The sequence below is a fragment of the Zingiber officinale genome, chromosome 9B (assembly GCF_018446385.1).
Source record: "Zingiber officinale cultivar Zhangliang chromosome 9B, Zo_v1.1, whole genome shotgun sequence".
Lineage (NCBI taxonomy): Eukaryota > Viridiplantae > Streptophyta > Magnoliopsida > Zingiberales > Zingiberaceae > Zingiber > Zingiber officinale.
The window spans coordinates 524,065-546,612 of NC_056003.1; the positions used below are offsets into that span (position 1 = coordinate 524,065).

The 22,548-nt window shown below is 42.9% G+C and overlaps 2 protein-coding genes and 1 long non-coding RNA gene across 3 annotated transcripts; 2 read left to right on the top strand and 1 right to left on the bottom strand.

Annotated features, from left to right (window-relative positions):
• Positions 1-116: 116 nt before the first annotated feature.
• Positions 117-5,865, bottom strand: LOC122024197 (MADS-box transcription factor 6-like). The gene is made up of 8 exons (XM_042582757.1): positions 5,517-5,865; positions 3,216-3,300; positions 2,672-2,733; positions 2,241-2,340; positions 1,291-1,332; positions 813-854; positions 573-721; positions 117-449 (listed from the first exon to the last, which is right to left on the bottom strand). The coding sequence occupies exons 1-8, from the start codon at positions 5,696-5,698 to the stop codon at positions 362-364; spliced, it is 750 nt and encodes a 249-aa protein (XP_042438691.1). The 5' UTR covers positions 5,699-5,865; the 3' UTR covers positions 117-361.
• Positions 5,866-8,777: 2,912 nt separating this feature from the next.
• On the top strand, positions 8,778-11,157 carry LOC122023863 (scarecrow-like protein 8). Its single transcript, XM_042582260.1, has one exon. The coding sequence runs from the start codon at positions 9,253-9,255 to the stop codon at positions 10,987-10,989; it is 1,737 nt and encodes a 578-aa protein (XP_042438194.1). The 5' UTR covers positions 8,778-9,252; the 3' UTR covers positions 10,990-11,157.
• A 482-nt stretch (positions 11,158-11,639) lies between these two features.
• LOC122022507 lies at positions 11,640-12,611 on the top strand. Its single transcript, XR_006122990.1, has 2 exons — positions 11,640-12,295; positions 12,382-12,611. It is a non-coding gene; the product is annotated as an uncharacterized LOC122022507 (long non-coding RNA).
• The last annotated feature ends 9,937 nt before the right edge of the window (positions 12,612-22,548 follow it).

Consider the following 22,548-nt stretch of genomic DNA (forward strand, 5'->3'; position numbering starts at 1 on the left):
TTCAGCCTTATATCCATCATGATTCTCAAAGTTTTTAGAATCAACTGTATATACAGGCAGATATAATTAAATAGATTAAACGAGAGTATAAAAGCACACGATATCATATACTGGAATTATGTATTGCCACTGCAAATTCTGCACAGAAACCACAACCCAGGCATCCAATTAAACTGTTGCAATTATGAAAAAAAATTTGCAAACAAAACCACACAGGTTAACCCACAACTTAAGGCATCACCGCGATAAATATGTTTAGCCATCACACATTAATTTAAGTAAGGTAACAGCATTTTGAGATAGGAGTAGATACTTGGATACATTAATTATTGCATGCAGACTTCTTAAATAGATAGAGCCATTAAGGAACCCAGCAGCCCAGCATGAACCTCTCCTCCTCAACTTGATTCCTCACCATGGCAGATTCAGGAGGAACGAACTGGTGATATCTGTTATTATTATTTTTACCCAGAAGAAAGAAAGAAAAAAAAGAAGAAGAAGAAGAGCGAGATAGATCAGATTTTGATGAATTAAATTAAAAGTTTCTTTTCATTTCTGAAAATTAGCAATACCCTATATGCAGTGTAGGCTCGCAGTCCATATTGGGATGAGATTGCAGTGGGTGAAGTGAGAAGGAATTGCCATCTACTATTGCCCCATCAGAAGTAGCAGCCCAGGAGGGTCCCTGAAAAGCCCTGTAGGTGGCACCTTCTGCCTCAAGCTGAAATCGAGAACCAACAAGATTATTTAAAATGTTTCAGCAAGTTATTCAAACTAATTATATATGACGTCGTTGATTATAAGCCAACAACCTGCTCTTTCAACTGCTTGTTGATTTCTCCAAGACGACGCTCCTGCATTAGTTCATGCAACCATAAAACTTGTAAGTTGCTGCGACAGGACGTTACTGTAGATGAAATCATCAATTAAGGAGGACTGTTGATGTGGTTATTGAACAATTGGATGAGTTAACAAACTTGCTTTCCGATTGTTTCTTTTGTTTATCTATTTTCTAGAACACTTAAAATACTTTCCTATGTTTGAATGGTTAAGTTTGGTTGACTATCGAGTTGGTTATAAAACACTTAATTTGAAACTGGTATATGCTGCCTGAATCCAACAATCCGAATTTGGATTTCTTTTTGATGTCTTTGTGTTCTCATGTTCAAAAAATCTAGTGTTCTAACAATCTTACCTGTTTAAGATATTGCACTTGTGGCTTCGATATAATTAAACTGACAATTTTGATCACTTGAAGTTGAAAAAAAAAAATAGCTTAAAGTTGCTTACTTTCTTACGAAGTTCTTCCATTTGGTCCAGCATCAGCTGAGTCTGCACTCATGACAAAATAAAGACAGATATAAGATCAAACATAAAAGTACAACCTTTTGATCAGTAGCTTGACATTTTAATATACAATCAACATAACAAGGTAGCTAAAAGAGTCCTGACACCAAAAAATAATAATTAATAATAAAAAGCAGCTAAAAGAAGTGGTTTGATTTAGTTCATGCATTAGGCTCGAAAAGTTCTTATGGAATTAGGAGTGTAATAATAATAAATAAAAAAACTACAAACTTGCAGGTTTTTCATATAATGAATGTATAAACTTTTTGAGTTTAGCATAGTTTAGATTATCAATCAGCCCAGTATGTATTGACTTGTTTCTTCCTTCACGTTAGCTTTTGTCCCAACTAAACCCTAATATATCTTTCGTAGAAACAAATAACTAAAAAGTGTTACCCTAACTTGGAGATGATGTTGATTATCTAGTTGGAATATACTTGAAATTAAACATGTTAAAAGAATTACTGCATATATATGCTAAAAGTTGGCAGCGATGCGACAACACTACCAACAAGAGCAAAGCTTCTAGGTTGAGTGATTTTCTTTTGGAACCAAAAAGTTGAAAAGCAGCTATACGTTTAAGGAAAGTTGTAAGAAAACAATTAGAAAAACAAATGATGAGGATAAGAAAATCCCAATCCTATTTATTTAATTACACATTTGAGAATGATTCAATATCAGATGTAGGTACGAAATTTGAATTGGTCTCCCTGTTAAGTTAATATCTAATGTTAAAATCTCATATATGAATTTAATGAAAATAAATAACATATTTGCTTAGGTTTCCCAAATTATCACCCAAATGAATCTGACTCAAAGAAAGTTTACTACTTAAATTAACACTAATTCATACGCAATAAATGAAAATTTAAAAGAACATAAAAATACAGTACCTTTCTTTGCTTGGCCTGTGAGAGTGCAGACTCAAGTTGTCTTTCTAATTGTTGTAGTTCCTTCACACTCAATGGACCCAGGTCTTCACCCAGCAAATGTCTTTGCATAATATGACAATTATTTTGTTAAAATAAATTTTTACACGCATATTTCCAAAATGTAAAATGAAAATTATATGTTCACATTTATATATTAATGATATTTAATATGATAGTTAATACAGGTTAATAATACTAAATCTTATTATTTTTTAAAAAACTAGTACCTTGCGGTTAGTATGTTCATTGCTATCAAAAGCTTAGCCAACAATAAGTTTTACCCTTGTAAAATTAGATCAATTGGACATCTATTTTTTTCTCCAGTTTTCTTATATAACTATCAATAGTTATTAATTTTCATTTATTCATGTAAGTGTAAAAGAACATAAAACCTTTGTGAGCGTTGTAGGGATTCAAACTTTGCCTTCAACTTTGACATTTCTTGGTACCAATTCTACAAGCGTCAAAGATTTGATAAACAAAAATAAGACATTTTATTTTTGTACAAAGTCTATACAAATACATGAAGGAATACTTGATTATCTTGCAAGATATACATAAAGAGTGTTTAAACAAAACTTTGTTAGTATGCAAATTGTTTTATGGTTTTAATGGACTGTGATAATTATTATCCAAAGAAATGACCCAAAGTAAGAATTAACTGTATATTACCTAATATTATTCAATAACTAAATTGTATTTCCTTGACTAACTTATTTAATATAAGCATAATTCAATGATGAGTTCCAAATTGATTAAAACTAGATCCACATTTATGACAACCTAATTAACTTTGCTAATATCCATATTGACTAAATGAGATTATCTATCTTCAACATAGAGCAATCATAAGCATATTTGGTATGTAGAATGCTAAGAACACTCAACAAATTGAAAAAGCACGTGTCACTATGATAAAAACCAAATAATATTTACCTGCGCTTGCGCTTCCCGGTTAGCAACATTAGGGTTTTGAGATGTGTAGCAACAATGTTGGTACCGCTCTAACGTTTTACTTGTTCTACAAAGAAATCAAGATGTGATCAATAAAAAATGTTAAGGAAAACAATGAATGTTTAAAATAAAATAATAAATTGCAGTTGTGACAAGAAATAAGTTGAAATAAAAAAACTATGTAGATGCAATGACTGCATTAGAGAATTTAAGCAATGACTATATGGTGATTTGTTTCTCTTCAAAAGTAATTATATTATTGGATAATATTTTAAAATTTAAGATAAAATATTGATAATTATTAGGAATATACTAGTTTATTGGATCACAATACTAACTCGAATGGATTAACAAGTTTCAATTGAATAACAATTATACAGTGCAATCAAATATTTTTCTACAGGCTATTTTCATGTCAGATGAGAAAAGTAAAGTCAAAGAGAAAAAAAAATACTAATGTCTTATTCTTTTAATAGTTTTTTTTTTCAAAATATTTAGAAAAATTCATGATAATGAGTATTTCTGATTTTTTTTAAAATGTGAATAGTTATAATAAAAGAGTTATTCATGAAAAATTGGAACAATAATAATTAGGAAATATTATCTTTCATGATTTGATGAGCCAAGTAGATCCACTATATATAAGTCACTTAATATCTAAGATTCAATTAAATGAATGATACGGTACAATAATTATCCAAAAAACAAATTAACTGAATAATTTAAAGATAAATTATACCAGCTGATTAGCTTAAATTAGGCACAACACTAGTGTTTGATATGTCTAGATTTGTCTTGAGTTAGATATAAATTTGCATGTTTAATAGCAAACCAAAGAAGAGGAATCATAATTAATCTTTGTCAGAACACTAATCAACTAAAGTCAATGAAAATTTTAAACTAATGACTTTATATTAATAGTACTATAGTAGAGACAACATAAATTTTTCAAGCCGTATTAGTTTCAACTGTTTGGGATTAACTACAAGAATCATTTTTTTTGTTCAACTCTATACAAAACATCCAACCAGTTTGACATATCTCAGGTTGTATTGTTTATCAAAGTTGCATTTAATCATTTACACATAAGAATATTTTCTATTCTACCATATTAATGTGGAAGTACCGAATCAAAATTACTAATACTTTTTAAAACTAACAACATAATCAAGAAGAAGCTAATATGCACCACTTGATGTGAAAATACTGAAATAAGATGTAGAATTATTGATTCCACACGATTTTTGTTAATCTATGTCTACCAATGACATATAATATGGAGCAAAAAGTTTTTTTTTCTTCTAATTAACAAGAAGTTAAATGCACAACTTGAAGTGAAACACTAAAATAAAATTTTGTATAATTAAGAAAGATGCAATTAACAAAGGATAATATAAATATAGAGATATATATGGCATTATGCTTTCTTAATCACAAAGTTGCTGTCGAGAACAGAAAAAGATACTATTAATTAAGTAAAGATAGGAGGAGATTAATTACACCTTGGTAAATATCACTACAAACTAAACTGATAATCTTCACAAAAAAGTTAATCCTACAGTAATGATGTATATGGTTGAACATCTCAAAATCTTAAGATGCATCACATAGATTGATAAATTTATTTCACAAACTAGATCTCAAAAGGAATCTCATGATTTTTCCCAGCTGAGGTATCTTATGATATAGCAGATGATCTAAATAAAAATAGCAGAAACAAGACACAAGTATATATAGAGAGCTAGTTAGCAGAAACAAGATAGAAAAACAAGATCCAAAAGATAAAAATAGAGAGAAGCCTAAGATCCAGAGAAGGCATGCATGCGTCGTTCCAACCGAAAAGACAAATCAATCAGTAGAAACAAAGCTCATAACAACTTAAATGAACGGGTCAGGAGCTGATACACCAAAATAGAAACCACGAGTTCTTATTTCTCTTTCTTCTCCTTTAATTTGCAAACTCATCTCTCTCATGAAAGATGCATACTTATGTGTTGTATGTTGAAGATCCGTGATCTTGTTGCCGTAAATGACCCGAAAAACTAAGTTTTTAAGAGAGATCCAGACCTAAAAGCTAAAGGAGAGCAAGAATTAAACACCACTACTCAAGCAGCAAAAGGTAGGCTGCACTTTCTCCCCGTCCTCCCAGTTCTTAGCATGAAAGAGGAAAGAATTAGACGAACGAGGCCTTTAAAATGAGAGAGAGTATGTAGATAAAAAAACGATCTTGATGAGAAATAAAAGTATGAGGAAACGGAGCAGAGAGCAGTTGTGGTGTCACACCCAACGCTGCCGAACTCGTAGAGCTTGCCGCGGCTGGAGAAGACGATGAGTGCGACCTCGGCGTCGCAGAGAACGGAGAGCTCGTACGCCTTCTTGAGCAAGCCGTTGCGGCGCTTGGAGAAGGTGACTTGCCTGTTGATCTTGTTCTCGATCCTCTTGAGCTCCACTCTTCCCCTCCCCATCTTTCCTCTGAGAGTGCTAGAGAGAGAGGGAGAGAGAGGCAGAGAGAAGAATGTAATAATGAATGAAGAGTGGTAGAGAATATTGGAGGAGGGTGACAGAGAGGTCACAAGAACTAGTAACTAGTACTGCTGCCACTGTTCCCCATTTCCATCAATGAATATTTCTTCCTGTTTTCCAAACTCACCTTGATTAATCACACCAGCAGCACACTTCGCTCTTGTAGTCGAGGCATCGGCCCCCTTCTGAGATTACTAGGTTGAGGTCAGAGGAGGTGTCATGGCGCAGTACACAAATCAACATCTCCATCAATCACCAAAAGTTACTACTCCCCACATTTAATTAAATCGAGCAGTACCACAAGCAGTTCACAGCATTATCGACATTTTATCCATCACACATCCTCAAATCCCCATAGTTTATCACTTTAATTATCTCTCCTTGCGTTACGTGCGCGAATGTCTCTAACCTCGAAGGAGGATCGCTTTTGAGCAATCCTTGTGGGGAGTGCCTTTCCCTTCGCTTGTATCGATTTTAGCAAAAAGAAATTAAAATTATTGTCGTACCTGAGAAGGAAGAGGGCCGATTGGGCAAGGGCCGACTCCAAGCTAAGCTAAGGCGCCATTAATTCCCTAGCAAGCAAGCGGCTAGATTTCCATAGACACTGGCAAAGTAGCATATTTGTAGCAAGGTGTGGCAACTTTCTCTCTCATCTTCTCCATGGAAACTACCCTTCCTTGTTCATTTAATCATTTTCCTAGTGCCGAGCTCATACTCCTCTTCCATTTCCTTGTCGTATCAGATTTATAGCTGCAGCCCTCACTGGACCACTCTAGGCGACGAGATCTCTCCGCATCCTGAAGCAGGCCGGTCGATCACAAGACGTTTGACGTAATGCTTGCAAGAATAATTCCGGCTGGAAAAATTGAAGAATATTGCGGCACTGCGACGAATTCCTTGTGGAGTAGCAATTGCAGCGGGAGCTAACGAAACAATTTTTTGAGGAGATTTTGCGATGCGGCGATCGAGATTGAGGAAGGTAGGCATCAGACTAGCGTTTTTGCAGGGGAGATTGAGGTTAGGATTTGGTTTGTATTGGGCTAGCCCATTTACAGCCCATATTCACATTTAAAGTATTCAGCCCAATATAAACAAATATGTTATTTATTTAAAAGCACTCCTAATCTCTTAATCAAAGAAGTAGTAGCATGGATAGTGAGGGATACAATTGTGATTTTATGATTCTAACAGATATTTTTTAAAAGAGGATAATTTCTGGGTTTGAAATGAAAATATGCGTAGCTTAAATTTGAAGTAGCAATGCTTGGTCGAGTCAATTTCAAGGGACCTCTTGTTCGTGTCCTTTGTTATTATTTTTTTTATCGCTCGTGTTCAGCATGGAGGGAGAAGTTTCACCTAATATTGAAACTTTTTTTTTTTTATGTTTTCAATTGCATAAATAGATCTATCATATTCTTGAGCAGTCCTATTCATTATCATATTGATATTGTTGGAGCAACCACATAAATAATTTTATTTAAAACAAGGTTAATGTTTAGTTCTATAAGTCATTATGTATGTTAGTCTAATATCCACAAGGTCAAATTTAAATGAACAATTAAGTTTATAATATTTATGCTCAAATTTAAAAACGTAAAATCTTCAAACTCGAAATTACGAGCGTCATAACGTTTACACAAATCAATAAATTTGAACCAAACTCAATTTAAAAAAAAAAATCGAAATTTGTCCAACAATTTAATAGCTGGATTAGTTTTAGATTTAGCTTCGCTTGCCTTTAACAGTGAATTTTAAATAGTACCAGCTTAATTCCCTTAGCTAGTAAATTATACTCATTTATATTGCACAAACAACAAAAATTAAAAGGTTAGCCTTTCAGATTAATTTGGCATTCAAGATTTGAATCTTAACTGTGTGATGTACTGTAGATATTTTTCTCCGATAGAATGATAGATTTAAAAATTTTAGGGTACATTTGGTTTGTGTATTTTTCATTTTTTTTAAAAAAGACGTGCGTTTCTAAAAAAATAATGTTTGATTTATTTTTTTCATGTCTATTTTCTAAAAAAACAGATAGCATTTTTTGGAAAAATAGAAAATGTACAAACCAAATGTACTCTTAGCCATTTGGATGGACTTCCACAAGTGTTCCCGATTTATCCTGATGATAGATAGAAAATTTTATAGAACTGAACCAGTCACCTCTAAATTTAATTTATTCGAAGTACCGTATACTTAGAATTATAAAAAATAGGATTGGAATAAAAAATAGGATTGGAATCTCCCTCGATGCTGTTTTATCAAAATTCTTCAATTTTAAAACTTTCATGACCTTGATAATTTTTCAAAAATTAAAAATAATTGAATACACACATGTATTTTTTTTCTTAGGAAGGGAATTAGAAAACATTTTAAATTTCTACTAGATTGGCAGATTTGACAAAAAACATTGATGGATTAATTTGATTATAAAAATAATTTTTTTGATAAGTTAATCAGAATTTGTTGAAGTTAGTAAAGAGTTGGAATGACCTAATCGATTGGACTGGTCTTAAATTCTATATTTTTTTTCTCTTTTTAGTTGCTGTTTCCAATTCTATAAATTATAATCTCTTGATATTTTATGTTTTTCGGGCATAATAAAATCTATTCCAAGATTCTTCGTGATCCACAAGAGAGTGAATTCCACTATGCGACGCACCATTATTCATGTTCTCCTACCTGTTATCAACCGCCCGCTGTCCGCATCAGATCATGACACATGGATTCAGTTGTCTCCGGTGGCACCGGACGTACACTTGGCACGATCGTGGGGATATCTCAGAATTCTACGCGCTCAAATTGCTGTAGCCTGTGCGTAACACACAGGAAAAAACCCCGCCGACGGGCCCGCGGATTCGTCAACGGTCGGCGCCGAACCCGCTGGGATTACACTTTCCCGTCTCACACGTGGCGCGACCCAAGCGAATTACATTCGGCGATCCCTGCCACGTCGACCGCCGTTAGTTTGATTAACTCGGTCCGATTGGTATCGCCGCCCGCGACTCGGGGAACTCGGTCCGTGGCCCGGCGAGTGGCTGGTTGTTAACTCACCGGGTCGCGGGCGAGGCGGTAGACGACGGGAAGAACAGCTAAGCGCACACGAAGTGTTCGATGGCGTGCGGCTTAAGGATGGAAGACGTAGACGAGGAACCGAGGAAAGCAGCCTCCATTCCAATTAGGCGCCGCGCCGAGAAGAGGAAACGGGGCATCTGCTCCGCGTGTGGACAACACTTGGCCAACGTCGCCTCATCCTCCTTCTCTCTTACACACACATTAATTAATTACTAATTGGTGAATAAATCGGGCATGAAAACAGCGTACTTCTCTTCGATTTTTATAGTTGTTGATATAATAAAAATGTGGGAGGGAGTTACGGAGATTACTCTGTTTCAGGGGTGGGAAAAAGAAGGCTGTCATCTTGATATGAGTCGCTCTTTTTAGATTTCTTTAGCCTTTCGTCCTCTTCTTCGTCCTCCTCTCCGGAGAGGGAAACATGGCGAGTACAGGTTTTCCCGGGCGTGAGTTCGGCTTTGGCGTGCCGGAGGCAGGCGGCGGCGGCTTGCTGAAGCGGCCGCTCTCGGAGATGGAGAGGCTACAGCTGCAGCAGCAGATGCAGCAGGCGATGTTCCTTCGCTCGGTGAAACAAAGGACGCTTCTTGCATCCTCGGTTCCTCCGCATCTTTCGACGCCTCCGCCTCAAGATCTCTTTTTAGGCGCGTCTTCCTCTCTGGCTTCCTTGAATTTGACGGCGGCAGGTCCGTTTCGCCGCCAGGAGGCGCCGTTCTCTGCACCGGCTGCGGAGATCGGTCCCTCAACCGCGCTGCGGGACGGGCTTCAGGAGCTGGAGAGGAGGCTTCTGTTGGACGAGGAGGAGGAGGACGCGGTGAGTGCTTCTGGGTCCGCCGTGACGACCGCCGAGTGGAGCGAGGCGATGCAGCAGCTTATTGCCGCGCCGGCACCTGTGCCGGCCCTATCAGGGGCAAATCAGCTCTCTCCATCTCCGACTAACTCTTCCTCCTCCACCGTATCATCCTCTGCCTCCAGCTCGCCTCCCGCATCGCTGGTCGCTGCGATCCCTTCTGGGGCTTCTTTGCGGCAGATGCTTCTTGACACTGCGAACGCCGTCGCCGACGGTAACTCCGACATGGCCAACCGGAATCTCTCTGTCCTGAAGGGCGCTGCGAACTACAGAGGTGACCCGGAGCAGCGGCTGACGGCGATGATGGTTGCCGTGCTGTTTGTCCGCTTGAAGCCGCCGTCTCCTGCCGGCTCTTTTCCCACGGTCGCTGAAGTTTGTGGCACGGACCACTTGGCGGCTTCGCAGATGCTCTACGAGGCCTCCCCTTGCTTCAAGCTAGGCCTCATGGCTGCCAATTTGGCGATTCTGGAGGCCACCAAGGACCTACCCAAGATCCACATCCTCGATTTCGAGGTTGGTCATGGAGGTCAGTACGTTGCCCTCATCCACGCCCTCGTCGATCGCCATCGCCTCCGGCCTGCAGGCCGTCCTCCATCTCTCCGCATCACCGCCGTCGCCGATCCCGCCTCCCCTTTCACCAACAACCACCCCGGCGGAACTCTAAGAACCGTCGGCGACCGCATCGAGAAGCTAGGGGAGCGGCATGGCCTCTCCGTCCGCTTCGACGCCGTCCACCACCGCGCGGCGGAGCTCGACGCCGCCGCGCTTGGGTGCGAGGCGGGGGAAGCCCTCGCGGTCAACCTTGCCTTCTCCCTCGCACGGATCCCCGACGAGAGCGTCTCCCCGACGAACCCTCGCGACGAGCTCCTCCGCCGCCTGCGCGCCCTCGGTCCGCGCGTCGTCGCGCTCGTGGAGCAGGAGATCAACACCAACAGCGCCTCCTTCGCGGGCCGCTTCGCTGCCGCGTGCTCGCACTACGGCGCACTACTCGAGTCGCTGGACGCCACCTCCGCCCGCGACAGCGGCGATCGGGGCCGCATCGAGGGCTGGCTGGCGCGGCGCGTGGTGAATTCGGTGGCGAGGGAGGGCGCCGACCGGGTCGAGCGCTGCGAGGTCTTCGGCAAGTGGCGTGCCCGGATGGGCATGGCAGGCTTCAACCCGGTCCAACTCCGGCCGGCTCTGGTCGAATCCGTCAAAAATCGGCTCGAATCAATGCGGCCCAATCTCAGTTTCTCCATCGCGGAGGAGGCGAACCGAATCGAGTTCGCATGGAAGGGACAGATTCTCACGGTAGCATCCACGTGGCATTAAGCCGGTAGAGTCAATTAATTACGTGATTAATAGGTCCGGTCGGATCGCCGAGCCGAATCGAACCGAACCCGATGTTTAATATGAACCATAGTTATTCCTCCAATCTATCAGTAACTCTCCTTTGTATGGGAAATTAATTAAGAGTAAGCTAAGTTATTTATGATGTCATATTTATATGTGTTGCATTGCTTTGACAAAAGTGATGTGGGTGCTTTTTCTATTGCTCCGTTCACTTGTTCTGGTCACCCTCTGTTTTTGCGTTTTAGTATATAAAAATTAGTCATTAATCCGATTTTAAAAACTTAATCTTTTCTCTCAAGACTCAAGTCCTAACTAACAACAGAAGGAAAGACGTGGAATGGTGTAGAATCCCTCACCTACCGATCGAGGAAGATAAATTATTAGGAATTTTACTAGTTTTAAATATTGCCAAGTCAGAATTGAATTTTGATTAATTTGTATCCAGCCAAAAACGAAGGCCGCAGGGTACAGTTTGGCACGCAGAATAACGTCCGTTCTTTAGTGCGGACGTCGGTACCGCCGAGGCGCCGACGCCGTCGCCGACTGGGCCTTTACTTATCGAGGTCGCATAATCTTTAAGTTTGCGGCTGTTCAGTAAATGATACAACAACTTTTTGACGGACCAATAATCTAAATTAAAACATTAACCCGTCTACGTGCCACCAACGTGGATGTCACATCATCAATTAAATAGTTATTCCCCCAACGGTCACATCATGCGCCCAACTTCGACGACGGCGGTTGCTGTTGCTCTGGACCGGTTTTTGAAAAAAAAAAAACCAAGCCGAACCGATTCCCAACAAAAAAGAAAAAAACCCCGTTATATTCGCCGAGCGAGTCTCTCTTCCAGCGTGTCTCCGATGGCGATTGGGCGGCCTGTCGTCTCCACCATCACCGCAGCACCACCGACGGCTGCTCCTCTTCGACCCGGCCGCTGTCATGCCAATTCATTGGCTCGATCTCAACATCATTAATTTATTGCCTCTTCCTTCACACATCTGGCGCCATGGCGCCCGTACGTCTGATTCGTCACAGAGCAGGAAATTAAACCTAGGTCAAGCTGCCTTAATCAGGAATCATGCCAAGGGCATAGAAACAACGTCGGGGGTCCATTCAGATACGAAAGGGGGTGAAGTTCTGGTCCCGGGCGTTAAATTTCTCGAGTTCGAACTTCGAAGACTAGTGGAATGAGACTGAGCGAGCTCGTCGCATCTTTCCCTATACGACGGGCCCATGAGAAGGGCGGAGGAGCTTTGCGAGCACCAGTGGCGGTCCCGGCCGGACAGTAAGATTCTACTTACAAATGTTAATATCTAATTTTATTCGTTTTTAGAAAGTGAAATTAATTCAAGAGACAACAACATTGGACAGGGCGAGGGAGGTGTATCGAGGTATATTAGAGAGAGAGAGAGAGAGAGCTAGCCCAATGTGCCAGCAGCAAAGGAGAAGCAATATTGGAAAGATAGATCTTGTCTTTGCGAATCATGTTATTCTATTGTTAGTGGTGGGTGCGTTGTGGTAGCTAGTGTCTCTTTGTTTATCTAGGAGTATCGATTGATAACTGTCGAATGAATCCGGTAAAATAGATAGTTTATTGTTTTTGTTGGATTGTTAGGTTTGCCATTTGATCCATCATTTTTTTTACAATATCATCGATAGAATAATATGTTATGCATCATATGAACTTAATTGATTGCAGGGTTAGAATTAACAGGAGAGACCAACACGTGAAAAGAGTACCTTTCTTTGCTTTCTTCGATTAGAAAATACAAAGTGATAGTGTTTAAAAGGTACATGGGCTCAATGAGATAATGGCTACTATAATTCAGCTCATGACAGTGTCAGGATTTGAATTTTTTTTTTTAATATATGGATTGGAAGTTACTGAATGTGAATAACTCAGTGGAATTTGGATATTATATTATTTAGTAGGACGCATGGGCTGCCATTTTTTGATTCTGTGTTTTATGCACTCGTAAACAAATTGTCCTATAGATCATCATCTGTTTCTGTTTTTTTTGTAAATGTTGGAGTCACTCTGTTTCATTATTAGCCTAAAACATTTTTCTGCACCTTCTGAAAAAAAAGGATAAGCTCAATCAGATTTTGTCCTGTCTCACCAAAATCTGTTAATTAAATTTCTCTTCTTACTATTTTCCTTTCTTAAAATTAAGCTAGCTTACTCAGTGATTCACTGAAGGGAGCCAGAAAAACAAAAGAGAACTATTCAAGTTGATACATTTACCTCTTGTGAAATTTGGTTCATGGTAGTTCAGTTTCAGACAAAGTTGATAAATCTTAAGAGTGCCTGACAAATTAATCTTGGAAAATGGCTTTGAATGGCTCCAAGGTACGCATAATGTACGATCTATTATTCATACTATATTTTCTAGCATTCATTGGGGTGCTATTTGGATTGTGGATAGTTATTTAAAAGTATTTCATGGTCTTTTGTCTCTTCCTTTTTTCTTCTTACTGCATATTGTTGAAACTGAACTGCAAGTTGGTCATAATCAATGGCAGTATCCTGTGTGAGAGATTGAGAAGTATCTTTAGTAGTCTCCTGTAAACTTTTATACTTGTTACAAATATGTCGAATTTAGAAGAGGTCGTCAAGAGAAACTGAACATGCCTGACAATTGTTTAAACTTGCAATTATTCATCCTTCACTGGACATGCCAAAGCTACTCTGGTGGGTATTTAATCCGAACTATTCCTTCTTGGTCTAGTAGATAACTGATGCTCTATTTTGGATTTATCGTAAGAATAGGAGTAAATACTGGTGATAGATTTCTAGATCCATATTCCTGTGGATGCTCACACACAAGTCTGAGTAACTTAGCACTATAACACTATGGAATTCCAATAATTGGGTATCCCAATAATTGGGCACTAATGATACGAAGCTCATGACTTCGATTTTAGCCTAGTGTTGACAAAGCCTTTCTTGTAGTTTTAAAACCGATCAGTATTGGCAATTAATTGATATTATTTAACAATCAAGGCAAACCAAGAAAATGGTGCTTAATCCATATTGTTTCACACGCTTACGCTGTCTATAGAATGTGGTGCTTAATCCACTTTAGAAGAATTTGAATATTTAATGTGGTATCATGCTTCAGGCTCATATCTTGAGACAATGGTAGGCAAACCAAGAAAATGAGACAGCTCTATAACAGTTTAATTGATAAAGAACACTGGCAAGTATGAATTAGGTATGCCAAATTTCAGGCTTTGACTATACCCAAGCCAAGGAAACAGGAGATTAGAAGAATGATCAGATCAATTATTAGGAATGGGAAAAGAAGATGATCCAAAGATGCCAAGATAAATTTGTAATCCAATTTTCTGCTTTAATTTGCTGATTGTATTAGTCTGTGCCTGAGTGGTCTATCAAAGCTATTATTGATACCATAACACAGAATATGCTGTGATTTAAAAAAACTAAAGACTCATGCTATTCTCTGTACGATAACTAGAAAGATGTTACTTTGTGGATGCCCATTATCTATACTTTTTTTTTTGTTTCTTTTCTTTTTTACTATATTTACTCAGCAGGGGACTTTGAGTGAGCATTGGCTGTTCCAGGACATTTGCCCAGAGTTGGAGGTGTCAGTCTAGTTTAGTACATATCAAATTGCCAAGGGTAGTGAAGAACACTACAAGAAATACATATATTAGGGACCCATATTTCGGTCGCTAATTGTGACTAGCGACCCATTAGCGACGAAAATATTCAGTTGCAAAAAATTCCGTCACGAATCCATATAGCAATGGATTTTGTGTTTTGTTGCTAAATTTAGCGACGAAAACTAAAATTCGTTGTCAAAGTTAATGACAAAAATTAAAATATGTTGCTAAGTTAGCAACGGTACACAAAATCCATCGCTAATTCAGTGACAGAAATTTGAGTTCCATCACAAAATTAGAAACGGAACTCATAATTCCAACGATAAATGTAGTGACAGATTTAATTTCTATCACTAATTTAGCCATGGAAGTTAAATTTCATCGCAAAATTTAGCTAAAATTCGAACATCACCCCTTCGTTTGCGCAATTTAAATCCTATTTACATGTTTACAACCAAATTCATGATACACATTCAACATTCATGATACACATTCAACATTCACGATACATTCAAATCATCCATAATACATTCATGTTTACATTAGAAACATCCATGATACATTCAACATTCATAAACCACACTATATTCATCATTCACAAATACATTCATTTATCAATAAAACAACATTAATGTTTAACAACAAAGTAATATTTAAAACATCATACATATGGTTAAAAAAAATATAATTATCATCTTCATCACAAAAACAAACACATATAGTTTAATTATATCACATCCCATCCTAAATATCAAAAAGTAATACATCCATTATCATCCTAAATATCAAAAAGTAATACATCCATTATCATCACATCTCGTCATCACATCCTACAATAAGTATAATACAATAGATTATTAAAAAAATAAACATAATTCAAACTACATTATATTTTCTATTTTAAAATAATCCTGCTCATATATGAATCAAAAATTAAAACTACTTATGAAGAATACACAAATTGATAAACATAAGTTTAACATTTTTTTTAAAGAATACATAGCTTCATGGTAGAATATAATATCAAATCCAATTATTCGAGTGCTGAATTTTTATCTATATTATTCTGGAAAAGATATAATACAATTAGAGCAGCATATAATATCAAAATTAACAAAATAAATCATTTTGCATGTTTTTAGAGTCAGATCATACAATAAAAATTTGAATAACACACATCTTTTTATGGGTAATGATCCTGTCCGAATCAGGAGTCAACGGACGCTGGGGACGTGGCGCTCTCTGCTGGATCCTCGAGTGTTCCGGCGAACCTGCAACAAAACCGAGCCGGGAGGGGTGTCCCGGCGACGGCCCTCCGACGCTCAAGTCAGGCGAGGAATAACAAAGGAAGTGGCTTCAGAGATCTAGATGCCCGTACCTCCGGTGAAGAAATGGGGGCCTTATATAGACCTATTGAAGAAGCCTGAGCACGCCAATCGAAGCGATCACCTGCTTTCGATCATGCCCAGGTATGGGTCTGTCAGAAGGACATCCCTAAGGCCATACCGTTACTGTATCCACCTCTCTATGATGTGACGGCGAGATCCTCCATCGTGCGATCTTGTGTACGGCCTAATCGTCAGACATGCTTCTGCTGATATCCCATATCCCGAGCCGAGCGCATAGGCCGCTCGGCCACCTTTGTACTCTCGCCCTTATCTTGGCCGAACGGACAACCCGCTCGGCCCTTTGGTCCCAGCCGAGCGGACTCCCGCTCGGCCCTTCGATCCTTCTGCCTTGGCATCGGAAACCCAAGCCCATGGATGGGTTATCTCTAGCTCGGCTCGGACCATTACCCGCTTGGCCAGCCCTCCATCCATCCTTAGGCTGGGACCCTTCAGAAGGTGGGCCCCCCATTCTTACCACCAGATCACTTGCCTCTCCTTCAAGTCTAGTCGAAGGAGGCAGTGAGTCCGACTGACTGGACTATGTGTCCGAACGGAGCGGTCGTCGCTTATAATATCCCTTGAGCCGTTCGGCCCTTACGCCACATTCAGCCGCTCGGCTCTTCGTTTTGGATGTCTTGGTGTTCAACGTGGATGTTCGCTTGTCTAAATCTTCTCGAACATCGCGCAAATCCTTTTCATCAAGTCGAAGCATGCGCGGTATGGGCGCATTAATTGCGCCTGGTGACAGAGCGCCACGTGGCTCTTCTCGCGTGGCGGTGATGATCCGTACGATGGGACGCCGGTTATTTCGAAACGGACGGTTAGATGATGACTTCGTCTTCCGTGACCTGCATCCGACGGACGAGGCCGACCAGCCTCGTTCGTATAAAGCCCTCGTCTTCGCCTTTTACGCCGCATTCTCTGTTTCATCGCGTATTCTCCGTCGAAGGTGCCCGCTGCTGCTGCATCATTCCGGCCGTCCCAGCTCTCGCCTCTTGGTGGTCTTCGGCTCTCTGGTGATCCTTTCTGTCCATCTTCCCTCAGTAAGCTTCTCCCTTCCTTTCGGCCTTTCCCTTTCGCGGGGAACTCCTTTCGTCTCCTTGCTTGCGAACTTTCATCAGTCCTCTGTTTCCGAGTGTCTTTCGGCTTCCTTCTTTCCTCTTCTTGGGGCTTTAGTCATGGCGAGCACTTCCGCCCCCGCCGTAGATGTTCACAGTCCCTGATATGTGACCATGGAGAGTAGATTTGACGAGGAGAGCGCTCGGCGTCTTGTTCGGACGTATGGGATCCCTAATGACCATGAAATAATTATAGCCGACCCGACCGACCGGCCACATGACCCGCCGATCGGCACCATTTGTTTCTTTTTAGACCAATTCCAGGGCGGCCTTAGGTTTCCTACCCATCCATTTATTTTGGAGGTTTGTAATTATTTCCGCATCTCGCTCGGCCAGCTGGTGCCGAATTCTTTTAGGCTGCTGAGCGGGGTGGTCGTCCTCTTTAAGCTGCACAGTATCCCTCTTGACCCCAAAATATTCCACTTCTTCTTCTACCCCAAACAATCCGAGTTGGGCACTTTTATCTTCCAAAGTAGAATAGGCTTCAGATTTTTTGATAACATGCCGACCTCCAACAAGCACTGGAAGGAGTTTTTCTTCTACATACGACTTCCCGAGCGGCCAGCATTCAGAACCAAATGGCAGACTGCTGTGCCTACCCAGCCGGGGCTCGGCAAATTCAGAAGCGATCCGGCCTATCTTCATGCGGCCAACTGCTTGTCCGGTCAGCGGTACAAGATCGACCAGTTGCTTCTCAAGGGGGTGTTGTACATTTTTGGGTTGTCTCCGTTCGGGCCAATCTTCCTACAAGTAAGGACTGTGGAAATTGAGGCGGCCACCAAAGAAGAACTTGCCGAGCGGGGTCTCATCCCAGCGCGCCCGACAGCCGAAGGAGAAGGGGGAGCGCAATCCGCTCCTGAGCTGGAGGTCACCCAGTCCGCCTCAGCGGAGGTTGAGGCGGATCCTGTCTCCTCGGCCCCGCTGAGTTGGGCGTCCGCCAGTCCGAGGACTCCACACTGGACACTCGGCGGAAGCGTCGGAGGAGCTCCCCCCAATAGCTCAATCGGGAGGGTGAGATCCCGGAGACTATTGAGGTGATTTCTCCGGACAGGACCCCGCCCCAGCTCGACTCTCCAACCGCTTCACCTACAGTCGACCCCACTCGGTCTCCTCCCAGGACCCGCCGCCGCCTTCGTCGCTTAGGCGAGACTTCAACCATCGGCGAATCCTCTAGCCGAGCTGCTGCGACCGAGGGAGTTCCGGCCGGCCATCCGGTCCTCAAGACCACACTCCGCTTCCCCTCGGAGGAATATCTCTTGGCTTCCGATCGGCCATCGAGCCCCGTTCACGAAATAACCTTGACGGGTCCGCTCGCCAAGCTTTTTGAGGATGCGCAGATTCAAGTGGCCCTCATGACGCCCAAGCAGCTCGGCGACAACAACATGCAGCAGGCCACTCAGGTAAATTCATTTTTCTTCCCGCACCATGCTACTGTTTGGTTCCTGATTTCATTATTTCCCTTACAGCGTTGGGCTGAGCAAATCGCCACTAGCCATTGGCTAGCCGAGCTGGAGGAGCTCCTGGAAAAACTCCAAGTGTCGGGAGGTCCGTCTGCTGAGCGAGAGAAACAAGCCTTCGAGGCCGAACAGAAAAAGGCTGCCGACCTGGCTACAGAGGTGGCTCGGCTAGAGGGCCAAGTCAAGAAGCGCGAAGCGGATGCCAAACGCGCTACTGCCCGGAAGAAGCGAGCGGTAGCCGATTTGGACAAGATGAAAGTAGATGTCCGTGCGCTAGATCAGTGATCCAAGGATCTGGAGGCCCAGCTGAATGCCGAGCGAGAGGACCGTTCGGCAGAACGCACAAAGGCCGAGGTGCACTTGAAGGCTGTCCAAGATACCTTAACCGCTTCTCGAGCGGCACTCAAAAAATATAAGGAGGGAGAGCCGAACCGCCTAGCAGCAGCGCGCCAAGAATACCTCCGCTCGGAGCGGTTCGACGCAAAATTTGGTGGCAACGTCTCCTCAACTTTCGCCGAGGCGGTCAAGGTCACCATGGTGTACTTGAAGAAAAGGGGGCACCTTCCTGCTGACCTAAGCATTCCCCCTTCGGATCTGGCTGTTATGATAGACGACATCCCGGACGCCTTTTTTAACTTTGAAGACCCTGAGTGAGGAGTGTTGCCTGTCTTGTTTTTGTGTTTTTCATGTCCAGTACAACTCTTTGTACTTGCCGTTTCGGCATGCTTTCCCTCTAATGCAATTTATCTTTGCTTGCGTCTTCCTGGTTATTACTCATAATATTCTTCTGTTTGCTTAACGCTTATGCTCCGAGTCATTCATGCTCCAAGTGTTCTTTGTCAAGCGGCTGTTTAACTTAACCCATTAAAGAAAGTCCGAGCGGGAGGGCCTACTTGCTTGTATCTGGCAAGTTCTGAAAGACTAACACCTGCTCCCCGAGTGGGCCTAAATGTTTTGGTACCTTTGGTTTTTGCGGTTTCTTACTCTTGTACTCGTTCGTCCGCCCGGGGTATTTATAGTCGCCGGACCGACTCTCGATCTTTAACGACGGAGCTCGTCGGCGCGGATATTTATAGTCGGTCGGCGCGGCTCTCGATCTTTAACGACGGAGCTCGTCGGCGCGGATATTTATAGCCGGTCGGCGCGGCTCTCGATCTTTAACGACGGAGCTCGTCGGCGCGGATATTTATAGCCGGTCGGCGCGGCTCTCGATCTTTAACGACGGAGCTCGTCGGTCTTCTGCTCGGGGATTTATAGACGCCGGCTCGTCTCTCGATCTTTAACGACGGAGCTCGTCGGCGCGGATATTTATAGCCGGTCGGCGCGGCTCTCGATCTTTAACGACGGAGCTCGTCGGCGCGGATATTTATAGCCGGTCGGCTTGGCTCTCGATCTTTAACGACGGAGCTCGTCGGCGCGGATATTTATAGCCGGTCGGCGCGGCTCTCGATCTTTAACGACGGAGCTCGTCGGCCTTCCAAGGCTAACTCCTTACCGGGCCGAACGGCCTTGGCCTTCGTTCGAGCGCGTGGCTCATTCAATATACCTCCGGCCGAACGGCTCGGGGCCTTCGGATAACCAACCGTTCGGCTATGAACACAGAATGCCTTGGGAATAATTTACTTCCTGCGATAAAAGGAGTACAGCTATTTTGAATTCACACAAAATAGAGCAAAGCGCACCTCTCACCCAGCTCTATAGGGCTGAAGGTGATTGGCATTCCATGGCCGGTCTAGCATACGACCTTCCGCATCCTTGAGGTAATAAGCGCCCGAACGGAGCTTCTCGACCACTTCAAAGGGTCCTGCCCAGGGAGCTTCCAACTTGCCGACATCCCCAACCGGCTTAACTTTCTTCCAAACCAGGTCGCCTACTTGAAAGGCCCTAGGGATCACGCGTCGGTTGTAGTTCTGCTTCATACACTGCCGGTACGCCATCAGCCGGACGGACGCTTTAGCTCTTTCCTCTTCGACCAAGTCTAGCTCCACGCTCCTCCGTTCGGCGTTATCTTCATCGTAGTTTTGCACCCGGACGGACTCCACCCCAACTTCAATCGGGATGACTGCTTCGCCTCCATATACCAAGTGAAAGGGAGTAACGCCCGTTCCCTCCTTTGGTGTCGTGCGGAGAGCCCATAAGACGCCCGGCAGCTCGTCTACCCAGCTACCTCCTTCATGGTCAAGCCGAGCCCGTAAAATTCTGAGAATTTCCCGGTTTGTTATCTCGGCTTGACCGTTACTCTGGGGATATGCCACCGATGTGAAGTGCTGCTCGATGCCATAACTGTCACACCACTCTTCGAGCAACTTCCCCGTGAATTGACGTCCGTTGTCAGAGACGAGTCGTCTTGGGATGCCAAAGCGGCATATGATATTTTGCCATATGAACTTTTTGACCATCTGCTCGGATATTTTTGCAAGTGGCTCAGCTTCCACCCATTTTGAGAAGTAATCGACCGCCACCAATAAGAACTTCCGCTGCCCGGTAGCCATGGGGAAGGGTCCCACGATGTCCATCCCCCATTGGTCGAACGGGCACGCCACAGTTGATGCTTTCATCTCTTCTGCCGGTCGGTGGGACATGCTGTGATACTTCTGACAGGATAGACAATTTGCAACGGTCTGGGCAGCATCCTTTTGAAGTGTTGGCCAAAAATACCCGGCTAGCAAAATCTTCCTGGTCAATGACCTTCCTCCTGGATGTCCACCGCACGAACCTTGGTGCACTTCTCGAAGGATGTACTCGGCATCTTCCCAGCTGACGCATTTTAGGAGCGGACGGGAGAAGGCCTTCTTGTAGAGTTGATCTCCTACGAGGGTGAACCGACTAGCCCTTCTCTTCAGTAAGTGAGCTTCTTCCCGGTCGGATGGGATAGCTCCCGAGCGCAAAAACTCCACAATAGTTGTCCTCCAGTCGCTCGGGTATGTGATGCCCTCCATCCGATCGACATGTGCCACTAAAGATACTTGTTCGATCGGCTTCTGAGAGCCGACCGGGGATAACGCACTTGCCATCTTGGCCAATTCGTCCGCCACTTGATTCTCCGCCCGGGGGATCTTCTGAATAACCACCTCCCTGAAGTTGAGTTTAAGTTTTTCAATAGCTTCCACGTAGAGCTTGAGCCTTGCACTATTTATCTCGAACATCCCCGAGATTTGCTGAGCAGCCAACTGAGAATCTGAATAGAGGATGACTCGGCCGGCTCCAACGTGCCGAGCGGCCTGTAATCCAGCAATAAGGGCTTAATATTCTGCTTCGTTGTTGGTCGCTCGATAATCTAGCCGGACGGAGAGCTGCATCCGCTCTCCTTGAGGGGACAGCAATACTATGCCAATTCCGCTTCCGTGTCTAGTGGACGATCCATCCACGAACACTTTCCACACAGCTTCGGGTTCTGGGTTCTGCACTTCTGTCACGAAATCGGCTAAGGCTTGTGCTTTGATAGCCGAGCGGGGTTGATATTGGATATCAAATTCGCTCAGCTCGGTTGTCCATTTGATGAGCCGTCCGGAAGCTTCTGGGTTCAAAAGCACTCGTCCCAACGGGCTATTGGTCTTGACGATAATTGTGTGCGCCAAGAAATAAGGACGAAGCCTCCGAGCGGCAAGAATCAAAGCAAAGGCCAACTTCTCGAGTCCGGTGTAGCGGGTTTCAACATCTTTCAAGATATGACTAAGGAAATATACAGGTTGCTCCTCACATCTCGACCGGACTAACGCCGATCCCACAGCATGCTCGGTTGAGGATAAATAAATGTGCAACGGCTCGCCGACAGTTGGCTTGGCCAACACAGGTAGGGAACTTAAGTACGTCTTCAGTTCTTCAAAGGCCCGATCGCAGTCTTCATTCCATTGGAACTTTGTAGCTTTGCGGAGGATTTTGAAGAACGGAAGGCTCCGATCGGCAGTCTTAGAGATGAAGCGTGATAGCGCTGTAATCCGACCG